Source organism: Gymnodraco acuticeps, unplaced genomic scaffold (assembly GCF_902827175.1).
Source record: "Gymnodraco acuticeps unplaced genomic scaffold, fGymAcu1.1, whole genome shotgun sequence".
NCBI classification, from domain to species: Eukaryota; Metazoa; Chordata; class Actinopteri; order Perciformes; family Bathydraconidae; genus Gymnodraco; species Gymnodraco acuticeps.
In genome coordinates this window covers 3,017,424-3,034,069 of record NW_022989800.1, presented here as the reverse complement: position 1 = coordinate 3,034,069, position 16,646 = coordinate 3,017,424, and the positions used below count along the sequence as shown (strand labels likewise).

Sequence of the window (16,646 nt, the reverse complement as noted above, 5' to 3'; positions counted from 1 at the left end):
CTTTGAATGTATACTTATCCACTTTATTAGAATGCAAACATCCATTCATGTTCTTTACGAAGTATTTTGCTACTGGAAGAATTGTTGCTCTCACTTTGAAATGATGGTGTATTCGTGATCCTTCTCTGTAGACGCATTCTCCCTGGATCCAAACGCGGGGCTGATCCGCTCTCGCCGCCTGCTCCAGTCTTCTGAGCGTTTCAACCTGACGGTGGTGGCTACAGATCAGGGGCGCCCCCCCCTGTGGGGCACTGCAGACCTGTTCATTGTGGTCATAGACGTCAATGACAACAGGCCAGTGTTTGTCCGGCCCGCCAACGGAACCATCATTCATATCTCGGAGGTATATGCATTCATGTAATCCTTTTCATTGTCTTCTTTTTTGTGTGTCGTAAGCATTCTTCCTTCATTTTCAAATTGCAGTCAAAAACCTTTCTCTCTGTAACTAAAATGAACCAATCGTATGTTTTTGTTATCTGCTTTGCTTTGTGGGTCTCATTGCAAAATTGAACACCAAGTAATGCTTTGGTGCTTAGAAAATAAATCAGTGGCACACTGGGATTAATCAAATATACATTTGACCTGAAAAAAGTCAATGATGATGACTCAAGGCCTAGTGTTTGAGTTTGACTTTTTAGTTCTGCATGGCTGATGAAGTTATTCATTAGCTGGTCAACATAGTGTAGCATTCAGCTGTTGAAGAGAGATGAAAGCAAAGCAGAACTAAAAGAAGAGTAAATATTAAACTGACCTTCATCAGGACACAAACATGGTATAGAAATATACAATGGGATGATAATGGGCCTGCATGTCCACTGGATATAAACCGCAGCTGTTTGCTAAGTTCTCCATATAAACTTAATGACATTTGTTTCTGCTTCCCCCAGGTAACCAGAATTAACTTGTTCCCGGTTTAAATTCTATAATTACTCCTACACTTTCTGCAATGACATGTACAAATATCTGTGGGGCAAAGAGTTCAGATTAGACTGACATTTGAAACACCATCTGTAAAACCTGTAAACCTTTCTGTAAAAGTTGACCTCTAAGATCAAAGATGGCAAGTTCACACTGACACTGACTGTCTTTTCTCCTCCATGTAGGAGCAGCCCCCAGGCCTGCCGGTGTACGAGGTGCACGCAACCGACTCTGACGAGGGTCTCAACGGGGAGGTCCGCTACGGCTTCCTGCAGACTGGAGCCGGGAACAGAGACTGGGAGAACTTCCACATCGATGCCACGTCTGGAGTCATCACCACTACTGTGAAACTGGACCGAGAGAAACAGGCCCTCCACAGCGTGAGTTTGTGTGTAAAGTGTGTGCAGTTGATTAAGTGCTTCGTTTTATATGGCTCTAACTAAGTGAAAACGCCTCTCTCAGTTTATCATTGTGGCCCGGGACATGGGCCAGCCCGTGCCTTACGAGACCACTCAGCCCCTGCAGGTGGCGCTGTTGGACGTCGATGACAATGAGCCCGTCTTCCTTAAACCGCCGGTGAGAAGGAAGCTCCCAGAATGCATTCTAATTTATAAACATTCACAGAGCTGCCGTTTGTGACGTTTTATTTTCACTCTGTGTGTGTATGCACTGCAGCGTGGCAGCTTGCCTTACCAGAAGCTGACCGTGCTGGAGCATTCCCGCCCAGGAACTGTGGTGGGGAACATCACCAGAGCTGTGGACGCAGATGAGGGCACCAACGCCATCGTCTACTACTTTATTGCAGGTGAAACAGAGCCCTACAGGGGCAGGAACATGTTTGATTTTCTTGTTCATGTTAAATCAGTTTAAGTATTTACGTTAGTCCAGTGGTTCCCAACCTGGGGTGCGCGCCGCCCTTGGGGGGTCGCCAAATATCGCAGGGGGGGGCGCCAGGCCTCAGATGATTTGAGGCCAAATATCTTCTTTTTTTTTTCTTTTTTTTTACATATAGTTGTAACGCAATACGTTAGTAGCTATTATAGGCATAAAAAGACAGAAATGTATAATTCTTTCATTAAAGGTGGGGTAGGTAAGTTTCAGAAACCGGCTCGAGTGCACTAAAATTTGAAAGTACACAGCCAAAAATAATCCGCCCCTTCCTTCAGACTTCCTTACAGAGCACCTCCTCCAACACACATGAACGCGCACATGACGTCAGCAGACTGGTGAAAGTGGCTGCCTGTTGCTGGCGAGTCATTGAAGTACTGCTGCAATGCACGCCCAATGAGGGCACGAGATACATTTGTGCGTGCACGAGATGGAAGGCTGACAGACAGGGCGGCAATTCAATCCGTTTAGCCGGCCCGGCTAAACGGATTGGATTGCCCGTTGTACTTTTTACAGTATTACGGCTTCCACAGATGACATTTTTTAATGGATTTGTTGTCAAAGCACTTAAGATATTCATTGCTATCGGGATGTTAAGAGCATTCCATGGAATATAACAAAAAGTGTATCTCGAGCCGGTTTCTCAAACTTACCTACCCCACCTTTAATATAAATGTTTCTTCTGCCCGCAAAGTGTCCAAACCGGGCTTGTCTGGATAAGCGCATTTTTAAAACATAGTCATTGTCCATGCCGGTTTCAGTTGGATTATTTGTCACAGTTGCTCCGATCAGATCGGTCTCCTCCATTTTGTAGATTATTTACGACTTTTGAATCTACATAAACACATCGGCAAAGTCCGGCTTACTTTGAGCATGTGTTTTAAACAGTTTAATCCCTTTGTGAATTGTTTCCACTTGTGCCGTCCTTTCATTTCTTCATACAGCGGGAATCCAAATGAATTAATCCTGAGTCCAATAACCATCAAAGTCACTCCAATTGTGCTCCTTAATTACGCTTTCATCCTCCTTTAACAAAATACTTCACATTCATCCAGTTTGTGACAGTAATTGTAGCATTTTTGAGACTTTGAAACTTTAATTACCGCTGTTGTGCCCCCCCCCTTGTGTGTGTGTGGGGGGGGGGGGCGCAACTTCCAACAGGAGTCATTTGGGGGGGCCCATGGGAAAAAAGGTTGGGAACCCCTGCGTTAGACAATCTAAAAATCCTGGAGATCAGGCGTAGAGAATAACATGATTTTCATGTGTGTCCTCTTACTTTAAAAACCCAGGAATATTGATAATAATATATCCATCTGTCTTTCTTTTCTATTTCAAGCTGTTTCCTTCAGTGTTTTTAGATGACTCACATTCTCTCCATGTCTTTCTCCAGGGGGGAACAGTGATGGAAACTTTGGCTTGCGTCTGGATGGAGAGCTGAAGGTGCACAAGGATCTGGATCGAGAGGAGGTCCCGGTCTACTCCATCATCATCAAGGCTTCCAGCAACAGGAGCTGGACCCCTCCCCGGGGCCAGAGGGCAGCGAGGACCAGAGCCCTGGACCCTGCCCGGGACCCCAGCCTGCTGGAGGTCCGCATCGAACTGGAAGACATCAATGACCAGAAACCACGCTTCACTAAGGCCGAGTACACTGCAGGTAGTCTGCGCTCCTGTGTGTGTGTGTGTGTGTGTGTGTGTGTGTGTGTGTGTGTGTGTGTGTGTGTGTGTGTGTGTGTGTGTGTGTGTGTGTGTGTGTGTGTGTGTGTGTGTGTGTGTGTGTGTGTGTGTGTGTGTGTGTGTGTGTGTGTGTGTGTGTGTGTGTGTGTGTGTGTGTGTGTGTGTTAACCAACATAACCGTCCGTCTTTGCTTTCAGGAGTTGCAGCGAATGCCAAAGTGGGCTCAGACCTGATCAAGGTGGTGGCTTTAGATAATGACATTGGTAACAACAGCTTGGTTCAGTACCACATCGTTACCATCCGCTACTTCCAGTCACAGAGCAATGGCAGCGAGGACGTCGGCAGCATCTTCACCATCGGTGAGTTTAACTTTGATATTAAATAAATGTTTACCTCTTACTACATGGCCTGAAAATAATCTCGGACAGGTAGTATTGGAAGCATGACAAATAAGCAGGGCAATATTAAGTTTAGGCAAAACCAACAACACTTTGTCAATGCTTTCTGACTTGATTTTTAACAAAAATGGAGCACACAAGCAGTATTAGGCTTTGGATACACAGAAAATACTTGTTATTAGGATAAAGTGATTGTTTTATGGGGAAACTACGGAAAATCACCACACTTATGCTATTTCATCATCACATATATTAATTTATTTTTAATTAGAATTAAATACATATTTTCAAATGCATCATTGGCTTAACAAAGACTACAAAATATAGCTATAAAGACTAAAGTCTATCAACATGAATTGAGTCTCACACTTAGGCCCTTTTTGCCTGATTTTACAGAAATAATACATAACATAGAATGCAGTCCCACATTGTAATAGTCTTTTTACATTTGAAGGGCATGTTTGCCATTGAATCCAATAGATTTCTTATCAGGAACCACATACTACCCCATGATTTCCCACAGGTTTGACAGATGGTATCATCCGAACATACGACCTCTTCACCGCCTACAACCCCGGCTACTTCCAGCTGGAGATTCTGGCGTGTGATTACGCCGGACACAGTACAACCACCAACGTGAACATCTACATTCTCCGAGATGACCAGAGGGTTAAGATAGTCTTCAATGAGATCCCTGATGTGGTGCGGGAAAACCAGGAAGATTTCATCAACCTGCTGTCCAACATTACTGGAGCCATTGTCAACTTAGATGACATACAGGTAAAGACATATACTATATAAAGCATTTGTATTCTTTCTGTTTTTGTTTATCTCAATCTTTGTCTCAATCTCCTTTATGCAGTTCCATGTGGACAAGAAGGGCAGGGTCAGTTATGCTCAGACAGACATGCTCATCCACGTTGTCAACAATCAGACCAACACCATCCTAGATGTTGAAAGGTAAACCCTCCTGATGAAAATATTGTTATTCACTGCAATAGATTGTGTTGTGGCCTGAGTTTAAATGTGTCCTCCTGGTGCTCCATGTTTCACAGGGTGATCCAGATGATAGATGAGAACAAGGAGCAGCTGAGAAACCTGTTCAGGAAACATACAGTGGTGGACGTTCAGCCTGCCATCAGTGACAAGCTGCCCGACGACATCACCACACTACAGGTCTGCGAGGCCCGGACCCCCGCAAACCTACAGGCTGCTGACGATGTGTGTTTTTAAAACTTCTTCTCCTTTTCACAGCTGGTCATCATCATCCTGGCTGTTCTGCTGTGCTTGGCAGGAATTCTGTTTGTCACAATGAACTGGCACTACCGCAGAGTGTAAGAACCCTTAGGCAATCCTGCATTTATTTTGAGTCATTTGAAATATGCTCAGTCATGGTAAATGTGTTTATGCTGTGAATCTGATCAACATGTTTACCTTCTCGTGTCTGTGTTGCAGACACGAGAGGAAGCTGAAAGCCATAGTCGCAGGATCAACAGGTGAGAGGCCGCTCCGCTGGGGGGGGAGGGTCCCAGCAGCTGTTAGCTTCAGGATGTGGCTTTAACAGCTCTCAGCAGATGTTCAACATGTCAGTTTACTGCTCAGACTGTTTTTCTTAAACGTATCTGTCCTCTACTATCCAGGGAACCAGGGTCTGATGGATATCCTGGACATGCCCAACACTAACAAGTACTCTTTTGAGGGGTGAGATAATAGCTGCATTCTCACACTTGTTTGAGACATATTGCCTAAAATGAATTCCCACCAAATACAACGAAGTGTTATACAAGTATATAAGTTATACAAGTTAACAATTTCTTCAGCAAATTCAACAAGAAAACCCCTTGTAAGAAAAGAAACTGATGGTCCAACTCTGATCCAAACCGTTCTCTCCGCTGTGTTTATGACATAAATAACAATGTACAATAACAAATCATATCAAACTGGAAAATGGTTCAGAAATTCCTGCAGTAATTTTTCCAGCACCTTTGATTTATTAGCTCTGAATATCAATGAAAGGTAAAAATGTTTACTTTAAGAAGTTTGATGTTCTGTAGCCAGGCAACAAGCGGAGACTCCAAAAAGTCAATGCACTCAAGCATGAAATATTTCCAACCCCCCATAAAACCATGTATTGTTTTAACAATGTGTTAATTAGTGAGATTTAAAGAAGCTGGTTTGCATTGTTACAGTGGGAAGACAAGTAAAGCCTCTCCTAGCTGTACATGTAGCATACACACAAAAGGAAAGGGTATCTAACTTCTCATTAAGTCCCATAATATTAGTCTTATACAACAGCTAAAAACTAGCTTGTCATACTGCACCTGCATTTTGCAGGGCTAATCCTGTGTGGCTGGATCCGTTCTGCCGCAACCTGGAGTTGGCTGCTCAGGCGGACCACGAGGACGACCTGCCGGAGAACCTGAACGAGATCACGGACCTGTGGAACAGCCCGGCACGCACGCATGTCAGTACCAACGTTAATCTGAGGTTGTTTATACAATAAAACAATACCCTGAGAAACGGATGTAACCCCATATAAAGCTGACGAAAGCATGTCTCTCCCACAGGGCACATTTGGTCGAGAGCCTCAAGCGAAGCCTGAAGATGATCGTTACTTGAGGGCAGCCATCCAGGAGTACGACAACATCGCTAAACTGGGCCAGATCATGAGGGAGGGGCCCATCAAGGTAAGATACTTGTATGTCATAATATCCAAGACACCCATCAAGACTTCCAAATCCAAAAGCCTCACAAAACGCTTTGAGGACATCATCAGAGGAAATACCTCCTTCAGTGTGTCCTAAGAAGTATACAGAGAGACTCCAAGGACAGAAGACAGGAAGACGCTCCTGCAGTGGATTCTCATTCATGCTGTGTGTATCAGTGAGGGTGTGTGTAGCCTCTGTTTGATCCTAACTGCCATCCTGTCAGGGTTCCCTGCTCAATGTGGTGCTGGACGACTACATGAGGCTGAAAAAGCTCTTTGCAGCCCGACTGGTCACAGTGTCCACCAGCCAGGGTGATCAGTCATCCGTCACTGAGGTGGGCGAGGGTAACCTGATGGTGTCTCTACACCTGCTGCTGCTGTGTGCTTCCTGTCTGACACCTGCGGAGAGTGATCGTCCCTGAACACACCTTCCATTTCTCCATCTCTGACACTCGCCGCTGTGACTTCTCACTACTGCTGCTATCTCTGCTCCCTCGAGACATCTCGTTTCTGCTCTTATTTAAACATGTCAAGCTAAGAATGGTGTGCAGTAATTGAACCCATGTCTGGCAAGCAGTGTTCTTCTCTGCTGCTCTATTGTTTCTCTACATTTCCAAGTTGTTACTCCAAGTGATCTGATTTCTCTCCACTTTGTCCAGCTCTTCCTCAGAGTTCTCTCTTACAAGCTACCATGTTGTCAATCAATCAAACCAGAGGTTTTCAAAGTGGGAAGTGGGCCTTCCAAGGGGGTGCAAACTGTTTAAGTTGGACATTATACATATTAATTATCAAAATATAAAACATTGAATAGTCTACATTTATTTGATTTGGTTGAAGGACAGACTTTTTTTATGTATTTATTGTTGTCTGAGGTCATGTTCAACAGCAATATCAGGCTCAATAGTTGAGTGTCCAAGGGATCAAATAACTGAATTAGCCAAGGCCCAAAATCTCAGCATTCAAAACCCCGGGTATTTACTTTCAGTGCGTGAGTTTATTCTCCCTCTCCTCCCTCCACAGCTGATCCAGAGCGACCTGGACGACGATGAGGACGAGTGTCTGGGCATGGGGGGGGGCCGTGGCACACTGCGCTTCAAGCACAAGCTCCCAGTGGAGCTGAAGGGTCCCGAAGGAGTGCACGTGGTCCACGGCAGCACAGGCACCCTCCTGACCTCTGACCTCAGCAGCCTGCCAGAGGACGACCAGCGGGCCCTGGCGCGCTCTCTGGAGGCGCTGAACGCTGACGGGGGGCTCTACGCGGAGCGCAACGCCCGCACAGAGTCAGCCAAGTCCACCCCCATGCACCGCCACAAGGACGGGGACACCCTGTCCCAGAGCCCCCTGGAGATCACAGAGTTATGACTAGCCGAGGCCTCGCTGGTATGAGCTCAAGCATGACTCGTGTGTGTCCTTGTGCCTCCACACCGCCTCTCTGACGTGGACTGGGGGAGGAGTGTGTGTAGTCTAGGAAACCTCATCAGCCAACCTCAGGGCATCAGGGAGACGACCTGCAGGAAGACCCACTTACCATTGGGTTGGATTGAGCGGGTCTTATGTTAGGTGGTCCCACATTAGGTGCTTCAAGAGAATAAAAAAAGACCATAAGGAAATTTAAAATCATAAGCAGGGCACTTTTTCTTCAGCAAGACAAAAACAAACGGGGTCATCGGCTTACATCCAAAGAGCTGAGTCTGAATCTCCCTGTGGGAGCAGCTTGTTGAACCGGGACCTTATAATCGTCTAAAGGTGCCTCACTCTCACTAATCCTTTTGATGTCATACCTGGACTGCATACACAAGCACAAATATACATACTCAAAAAAAAGCTACACACACTCAGACCAGCGGATGGCCATCAATGGGACTTTGAGAAAATGTTGCAAATGTTGTTATCACGAAATTATAGATGGATATTTAATGCAGACAGAGCACTTCGAGTATTGTCCCCAGAGACGCTCACACCACGATCAAGAGAGGCCTGTGTGCAATTGTTTAAGTACTTTAGTAGTTAGATTTTATGGATGAATGGCAAAAAGAGGAAACACTCCAGGACAATCGGAGGATGGTGCAAGAAGAATCAAACAACGTCCAAGACTGGAGCTACATGAATTTAAAAAAAATACAAAACTTTGAATGTTTTGGGATACATTTGATATCAAAGGCCGTTGGTAAGGACTCGTAGATGGAATTTAAAAAAAGTATGAATTATACAATTTTTATAGACATGAAGATGGCATTGTGCCCACAGAGACTTTACACTGCCACCTGAAGGACTAAAAGAGTCATGCTCAAAATGAGCAATGTTTGCTTTATTTTTTTATTTTCTAGAAAATGTGATGGAATAAAAAATATTTTTGAAGAAAAATGCTGGCTTACCAAAATAGGTAGGGAATGCTTTTGGATGTTTGGAGTATGTGTATATCGTGCTATGGTGACATGTTGTTTCTGATGAGTGGTGTGATTTTTAAGATTATTTTTTTATATTCCCATTTGTAAGTTTTGATTTGTTTGTCATTGTCCTGAGATCTGTGTTGGGAAATGTTGGATGATCTGTGATAATAAAGAAGAAATATGCAACGGCCTTTGACCCCGAGTCAGTGGGATGATGAGTGGCAAAGAACAACATGGAAACTGGTGCCGCGGGAAATTAAAAGATCCACAGACACCAGGAAGTCTGGGAAAATAAGAAACTGTAATTACCCACCGCAAATGTGTCTCATAATAAGGAAAAAGCCTTGTTCCTTACACTCAATTCAGTGCCTGAGGCTGTCTTGACCCAGTGTTACAGATTGGTAAATACTGCCCTCTAGTGGTTGTTACGGGTCAACACTTGATAAGTAAGAAAAAAAAACTATATTTGTAGCACACCACTCCATCACTTTATTGTTGCCAGGTTACATACAAAAGTTTTCATTAATAATAGCTGTCTTCACTGCTGTTGGTCAGACGGCCCGGGCTACTGCTGGCGTCGCAGTCGCAGCGGCAGCGGCAGCGGTAGCGGTGGTTGGCGGCTTCTTCAGGGTCTTATTCAGCTGGAAGGAGACAGAAGCACTTTTTATACAGTCTGTTCAGGAAAAGTCTGTGTGTGCGGAAGAGTGTTTTGGGGGGACTTTTTTTATATTGCTGACATTGCTTTAAGGTTCTAACATCAAACATTTAGCGATAAGTCTGCACTTTAACATTGCTTGCTTGAGGCATGTTGGATCACTACTCACCTCTTCAAACTTGTGGATCTGTCTGATGAAAAAGTCTCCGTACCGACGAGCAACTTTGGTGTCGGCGATGTGGATCATGTCCTGTGTAATGGATGCAGAAGAAAAGCTTTAGAAAAACAGTACTACCACTTCTACTTGAACCAACATAACAGTGAACAACATCAATTGTAACTGTAAGTAGAAAAGTTATTACAGAAGATTACACACCTTGTCAATGTAGAAGTCGACCTCAGAGGCAGACTGGAACTCTCCGTCCAGAGCCGAGACGCCGCTGGTCCACACCAGGTTCTTCATCTTGTGTTTGAAGACGAGCAGCTGAATGCGGAACTCCTGCTCCGTCATGTCCAGGAATCCTGCCAGCTTGGAGACCGGCATCGTGGTGTAGAGCTTCAGGAAGCTGAAGGACACATTGGGACTTAGATGAGTAAACAGGTCTACAGAGACCGTATAAAGCAGGGGTGGGGAACCTTTTTCCTCTCAAGGGCCATTTCCATTTTTACAACATCCTCCGAGGGCCGTACAAATTATTGACCTCAACGTCTGCTTAAAAACCTAAAATCACAGCCCATTCATTTGGCCTTTCTTTCATGCTGTGCAAAGAAAAAGCAACCTCTTAATCCAGATATTTGACCATGACCCGTGGCATGACCACAAAACAGAAATATATGGACACAAGATGTGTGCAAATATATTTAGTTTCATATCCATGTGGACATGATTTAAGTGGGGGGGGATCTAACCTCATCTAGGGGGTTCCAGGGGCATGCACCACCAGGAAGATTTTTTTTTAAATGTTGAAGTTCAAAGCATCAATCTGGTGCACTTTGAGAGTAAAATGAATAGATCTATGGAAACATCTCTCAACACCCAGATGAAACGGAACTGGAAGCAGATTTTTTTCTTTATGAATATTTGACAAATCACTCAAACTCTATTCTTGTTTATTAATAACAACTTATTTTTACTGTCATATAGTATTTTATACCTGTTTACTTTATTCTCTTATTTTTTGTATAACTATAATGATCATATAAAGATGTGCCTCCTTTACCTCACTGGTTGGAGAAAAAGCTTGTTTAATTATTTTGCGGTCTAGATTTCTTGAATTTTTTGCGCGTTTTTATAAATTACCTCGAGGGCCAAACCAAATGGCCTCGCGGGCCGTATACGGCCTGGAGGCCCCCCACCCCTGGTATAAAGGAAAAGGATTGAGGGGGCGGAGTCTAGAGGAGAGATAAACTGCATCCAAAATGTTTTTGCCTGGGTCCTCTATGCATTACATCATAGGTTCCCTGTGGAGTCTAAAGAGGTGCACAATAAGACGCAGTGTGCCAGGTAGGGTTGGGAACCGAAACTCGGTTCCAGATGAGAACCGATAAGAAAATGCCGGGTACCGGGTACCCATACAAAATACACAATTTCGGTTCTGCTTAACGGTTCCTAAACGCGGTAGACCCTGTATTCCAGCGGGTCCGTCTGCACCGCGGTGCTGCGGTGACCCGGTGGAATACAGGGCGGACCTGGAGAATCACAGAACGGCCGGTCGTCAGCGGGCCGTTGACGGCCGGCTCGGTACGCTGACGGCCGGCACCGCCCTTCATTTTTTTAAACGGCATCATATAAATTGCGCTGACAGGCGACAGAGGTCCACAGTTGCCCCGCAGCGATGCTCCCCCGCCCTCCCGTAGACATTTCACGAGCTCAGTCACTTCATAACACCAAAGATAGGTCGCGGTAAACACTCTGAAGTGAGGCTCCACTACACTAAAAAAGAAAAAGAAAAGGCAAAGTGTAATGCCTGTTAATAGCTTGCCACAGGCATAGCTCAGTTAAAATAAAGCACAGCTATTGTGCAATACATTTGTATTGCATGTATATTTTTTAGTAACAATTTCAGTTAAAGCTTTTAAGAATAAATATATTTTTGTTATCTAAACGTTTGACCTCTTTATTTTACAATTTTGGAATCGAAACGGGGAATCGATAAGAACCGGAATCGATAAGCAGAACCGGAATCGAAATCGATACATTTCAAACGATACCCATCCCTAGTGCCAGGGGAAGATGTTATTAATGATGGTATGCTGTACCTGCGGATAGTGGAGAGCTGGGCCTGCTGCTGCACCTCCTCAGCGAACACCTTCAGCTGCTGCTGGAAGGGCTCTTTGTGGTAGTTGGGGTGCACGTTGTCATAGTTTGGCACCACAGGGGACAGGAACTTGGGACAGGCGAAGCTGAACTGCTCCTCAAACACCTGCAGGTCTCTGAGATAACAAAAATAGAACATGTGCGTCAGGTTGCTGCCTAAGGGTGCCACAGTAAATACCAACACTACATTTAAAACAACTTATTGGAGCTATACGTTTAGACCCACAAACACACAGATACATGTTTTTCATTGTACAGTGTCATAACATTACAGTTCATTATCAGGCTTTCTGACCAATATAACAAAAATCAAATATACACACAAATTAAATGAAGGCAATAAACATTGACACAGTGAGACAAGTTGCTCCATCACAGTGCCATGAGTCGCCCTCTCACCCTTTCTGCATCCTCAGCATCTTGTCTCCGTACTTCTCCCTCAGCTGGGTGTGGATGCTCTCATCGATACGCATCGGGTACATGGTGAGAGCGATGGCCAGCAGACCATGCATCTGCTCGTTTTGTTTGTTAACCTAAAAAACACATCATACAAGTATTATGACACCTGTTTCAACTCAAATACTATTGTCCTCAGGGGTTTAAAGACTTCAGAGAATTAATGTTTATGCATCACAGAATGTTGGAGGAAATCGACGACTACATTTCAGCTTTAGTCCAAACTTAACAACAATGAGTACTTTTATGAACATGGAATTCATAGGAGATTCCACAGCTAAAGCTAAATACAAGTGTTCTAAGAAGCACAGCTGTGACTGACCATCTCATATTTATACGTGGACCTCTGGAACATGTTTCTCGTCCTCTGGATGTAGAGCAGGATGTTGGCAAATACTCGAATGGCATCCTGGTAACGCCTCATCATCAGGTAGGCAAAACCCACATAGTAATAAGTGGTGATCTGGCACTCAGGCACACGGGAGTACATACTCTGAAAGACAGGGAAGTAAATGTATGAAGGGATGCACTCTAAACCAAGAGATCATAGGTCAAAGAATACTGAAAAAAGATCTATAGTGGGCTCAGCGTATTCTGTAGTATCATTATTAGTAATGCTCCAGTGTGTCAGTCTCTACTTTCAGCGCCTTACCTTCTTGTTGAGCTCGATGTTCTCCAGGACTTTGATGGCCTGGTAATAATCCCCGAGCAGAGAGTGAAGTCTCAGCAGCCCCACCAAGCTGAAGTATCCCAACATCTTGTACAGGGAGTGACGCCCGTACTCTCCGGCCACACTCTCTGGGTCTCCTGCGACACACATAAAAAACATGTTAGCTGCCTGGTGTGACACACACACACACACACACACACACACACACACACACACACACACACACACACACACACACACACACACACACACACACACACACACACACACACACACACACACACACACACACACACACACACACACACACACACACACACACACACACACACACACACACACACACACACACACACACACACACACACACATTTTCTCAGAGGAAGCAGGAAACAATATAGGGAACTTTAACTGCACATTTAAATAATTCAGTATCTGAGCTTCACCATATATTGCCATCTACCAATGTCTACAGAACATCCTCTTTACCTCCGCTGGTGTAGATCTCCAGCTGGCGGTTAATGTTGCTCTTGTCCACAAGGGAGTGGAGAACGTTGAGGACACTGTGGACGTTCCAGATCTTTGGGTTGTTTCTCAGGAACTCGATCTCCTCCTCTGACTTTTTGGCCGTCTTGCAGCGGTACTGACTGAAGGACTGGAACTGTAGGGGAAAGAGTGTCATTCATATTGTTGTTGAATAGAATATATACCTGCTTTCTTTGTGACATTGACCGTATCAATAAGCATAAAAAAGAAACCATGAGAGAAGTATGATGAAGTCAGTTTGAAATACCGCACATCTAGTACAAATCCTGGAAAAGACTGGCAACTACTATTCGGTCTGGTTTTTATTCTTGCGATTCTTACTTGTGTGCGTATGTGTTCTGAACTGAGGTAACATTACAACATTTTAAATTGCAGTGTACCTGGTAGATGAACTCATCGATGATGTCCCACAGCCATTGGTTAGGCAGCTCCAGGGGGGCGGGGCCCTCAGCATCTGTTAAAGTCAGGCACATTCTCATTTGACTTGTCATTCATTGGGCGTTATTTTACACTGATAATACAGGGGAGAGGGGAGAAAGGGTTGTTCTGGTTACTTACTGAGAATGTAATTGAAGAGGTTGCAGTAGTTGTAGTAAGACTCAAAACGCTGGTCCAAAGTTGGTCCACCCTGATGATGAAAGAAACAATGCTTAGAACAAAATACTGAAGATGTTTTCTAACATTTGGAAGGCTCATTAATCTAGATGGAGATTTGTATTGATCGGTTACTCACGCTGACTTTAGCATAAACGTGTCTGTAGTACAGCTCCTTATAGAGGATGAGGAACACAGCATCTGTAGGAGGCAACAGGCGGTCAATGACATTCAACATTTTCACCATAGCACTTCAAATAGATTTAAAAAAATCAAAATGTACACACAGAGGGCAATATCCAGCACATGGAACTGTCTAGATATGCTTAAAGGTGGGGTAGGTAATTTTGGAGAAACCAGCTCGAGTGCGCTAGAATTTGAAAATACACAGCCGGAAAAAATCTGCCACTTCCTTACAGAGCCCCTCCTCCAACACACACGAACGCGCACATGACCAATGAGGGCACGAGATAAGTTTGTGCACAGATGGAAGGCTGACAGGCAGGTAGGCCATCCAGTCATTTTAGCCGGGCCGGCTAAAATGATTGGTCGTGCTTTTTACAGTATTACGGCTTCCACAGAAGACATTTATTTATGGATTTTTTGTCAAAGCACTTAAGATATTTATTGCTATCGGGATGTTAAGAGCATTCCATGGAATATAACACAAAGTGTATCTCGAGCCGGTTTCTAAAACTTACCTACCCCACCTTTAAAGAAATTATTTTTTAACATAATTTGTCTTATTTCCTCAGCTAGAATAATGGCCGATGAATAAAGGTTACGAGTTGGAGAAGGTGGGCCAAACTTCACGAAAATATCAGATTTAACTTCAGTACATTTCTCACACTTTTTGTAAAACAATTTAAGAATGATCAAATAAATGTTACAATAAGAAATTTGATGTCTATGCAAAAGGCAAAACCAATATAGGTGAACTATGACAAACTCACCATTGCCAACCAGTGCTGCGATGGCCTCAGCCTCTGGCCAGGGAGTATTCTTGAAGAAACGGTCAGTCAACTTGTTCCAGCTGCACAGGATCAAAAAGACAAGGATGAGATGCTCATCACTCACAGTCTTAACGTCTCTTAAAGGATGCAGCAGCATAACCACCACAGGGAGAGTTGAGTTTACCTGTTCTCGTAGACGTCCTGGATCTCATAGATCTTCTGCTCGATGCTCTCGCTTGACACACGGTTGGACTGCAGCTCATAAACCTTCTGGTCGATTAAGTCAGAGGTGGTTTTGTGGAAGTACTGCAGAAAGTTCTTGATCACCTCTGGGATGACACTGTAGGTCTGCTGCTCATACTGCCTCTCATAGGCCAGGTCAGCTTTGGGGTCACCTGCAAGGAGATGGGAGAATGAGCAAGAGACACCAACACAGAGAGGTGATCTCATACATTTAGATAAACACTTGAGGGTATACTAACCGGTGTGCAGGTCGGGGTCGTTTGAGAACGCGTACGGATCATATGGTCCAGCAGCAACAGGGGTCTAAAACATAATGTTACAGATGCTCAGTTAACATCTGTCAATGAGGCAGTCATTATAATCATTGAGAAACTAACCTAAAACGCTTCCCTTTACCCCAAAAACAACACAACGTTACATAAGTGATGTTATGGTTGTATTCTCTTCAGAGACCAGGCTACAACAATCAATAATATCATGCTGGCTCATCGAAAGCTAACGTTACTGTTATGCCGGTGTTGGTAAGCTAGCTATGCAGTTAGCTTTCTAGCTAGCTAGCGGCCTACCGCTGCTTGGCGTATCGTTGTTATTATCATAATAACATTTATATATCTTTAAAACAACAATGTATACTGACTTCCTCCTCCTCTTGGTACGACATGGTGCTGTTTTTTAGTCCAAGCTCATATGACGGTGGAGTGAAAAACGAGGACGTGTGCTCGTTTAGCTAAAGCCGCTAAACCACGCAGCCGATGTGGAAAGAGACCGGAAGCGGAAAGACAAGGCCGTGAAACCACGAGAAAAATAATAGAGTGAAGCATTGTGGGAGATTGAGTGTCTGGAATATACATTAGAATCGTTGGGTCCGTGAACAGGTTTTGAGCGTTGGGTTTGAGATTTATGTTTTCATTTCTGTACTGCAAATGAAAAAGTGGGTTACAATTCCTTCAAAAAGTATGAAAGATAACATTGTGCTGGTTGGACAAAAAGAACGAAAATATTTATATATTTAGTTTTGATTTGTTGTGGTCGCGAGCATCATTGGTTTTTATGTTTTGTCTGTATCCACACACGTTTTGTCTGTATCCACACACGGTTTTTTGCTCTCTGAATAGTCTGAATAGTCTGTACTAACCAGTACAGACTGTTTGTGTATTGTGGTGACTTAAATGATTGTGTGGAACTTTCTTTGTAGAATGTTATACTAAACTGAGAGAGAGTCGATAGCACTCTTCGA

The 16,646-nt window shown here is 44.0% G+C and overlaps 2 protein-coding genes across 6 annotated transcripts in view; one reads left to right on the top strand and one right to left on the bottom strand.

Moving 5' to 3' along the window:
* cdh23 (cadherin-related 23) overlaps positions 1-9,165 on the top strand; it is a 221,556-nt gene extending 212,391 nt beyond the window's left edge. For 4 of the 5 annotated variants that reach the window (XM_034226090.1, XM_034226083.1, XM_034226107.1 and 1 more), the window contains 16 exons: positions 132-343; positions 1,104-1,298; positions 1,381-1,494; positions 1,594-1,723; positions 3,197-3,460; positions 3,678-3,839; positions 4,402-4,658; positions 4,741-4,838; positions 4,934-5,054; positions 5,133-5,212; positions 5,334-5,374; positions 5,519-5,579; positions 6,213-6,342; positions 6,446-6,565; positions 6,810-6,920; positions 7,606-9,165. In XM_034226090.1, the coding sequence (XP_034081981.1) occupies positions 132-343; positions 1,104-1,298; positions 1,381-1,494; positions 1,594-1,723; positions 3,197-3,460; positions 3,678-3,839; positions 4,402-4,658; positions 4,741-4,838; positions 4,934-5,054; positions 5,133-5,212; positions 5,334-5,374; positions 5,519-5,579; positions 6,213-6,342; positions 6,446-6,565; positions 6,810-6,920; positions 7,606-7,947 (2,438 nt within the window). In that variant the 3' untranslated portion in view covers positions 7,948-9,165. The remainder of the gene's footprint in view (positions 1-131; positions 344-1,103; positions 1,299-1,380; positions 1,495-1,593; positions 1,724-3,196; positions 3,461-3,677; positions 3,840-4,401; positions 4,659-4,740; positions 4,839-4,933; positions 5,055-5,132; positions 5,213-5,333; positions 5,375-5,518; positions 5,580-6,212; positions 6,343-6,445; positions 6,566-6,809; positions 6,921-7,605) is intronic. The other variant, XM_034226097.1, reaches the window with a different exon arrangement.
* Positions 9,166-9,440: 275 nt separating this feature from the next.
* Positions 9,441-16,206, bottom strand: eif3s6ip (eukaryotic translation initiation factor 3, subunit 6 interacting protein). Its single transcript, XM_034226130.1, has 15 exons — positions 16,047-16,206; positions 15,649-15,712; positions 15,351-15,561; positions 15,167-15,246; positions 14,353-14,414; positions 14,178-14,247; positions 14,000-14,073; positions 13,563-13,734; positions 13,056-13,210; positions 12,726-12,896; positions 12,347-12,480; positions 11,890-12,063; positions 10,007-10,196; positions 9,800-9,880; positions 9,441-9,616 (listed from the first exon to the last, which is right to left on the bottom strand). The coding sequence occupies exons 1-15, from the start codon at positions 16,068-16,070 to the stop codon at positions 9,527-9,529; spliced, it is 1,752 nt and encodes a 583-aa protein (XP_034082021.1). The 5' UTR covers positions 16,071-16,206; the 3' UTR covers positions 9,441-9,526.
* Positions 16,207-16,646: the final 440 nt, after the last annotated feature.

Excerpts from the sequence above, each read along its gene's own strand:
- eif3s6ip (XM_034226130.1), bottom strand. The coding sequence starts at position 16,070 with ATGTCGTACCAAGAGGAGGAGGAA. Across the intron at positions 15,247-15,350 it reads CAGGACGTCTACGAGAACAG|CTGGAACAAGTTGACTGACC; the intron begins GTAAACTCAACT and ends GATCCTGTGCAG. Across the intron at positions 13,211-13,562 it reads GGAGATCTACACCAGCGGAG|GAGACCCAGAGAGTGTGGCC; the intron begins GTAAAGAGGATG and ends TGTGTGTCGCAG.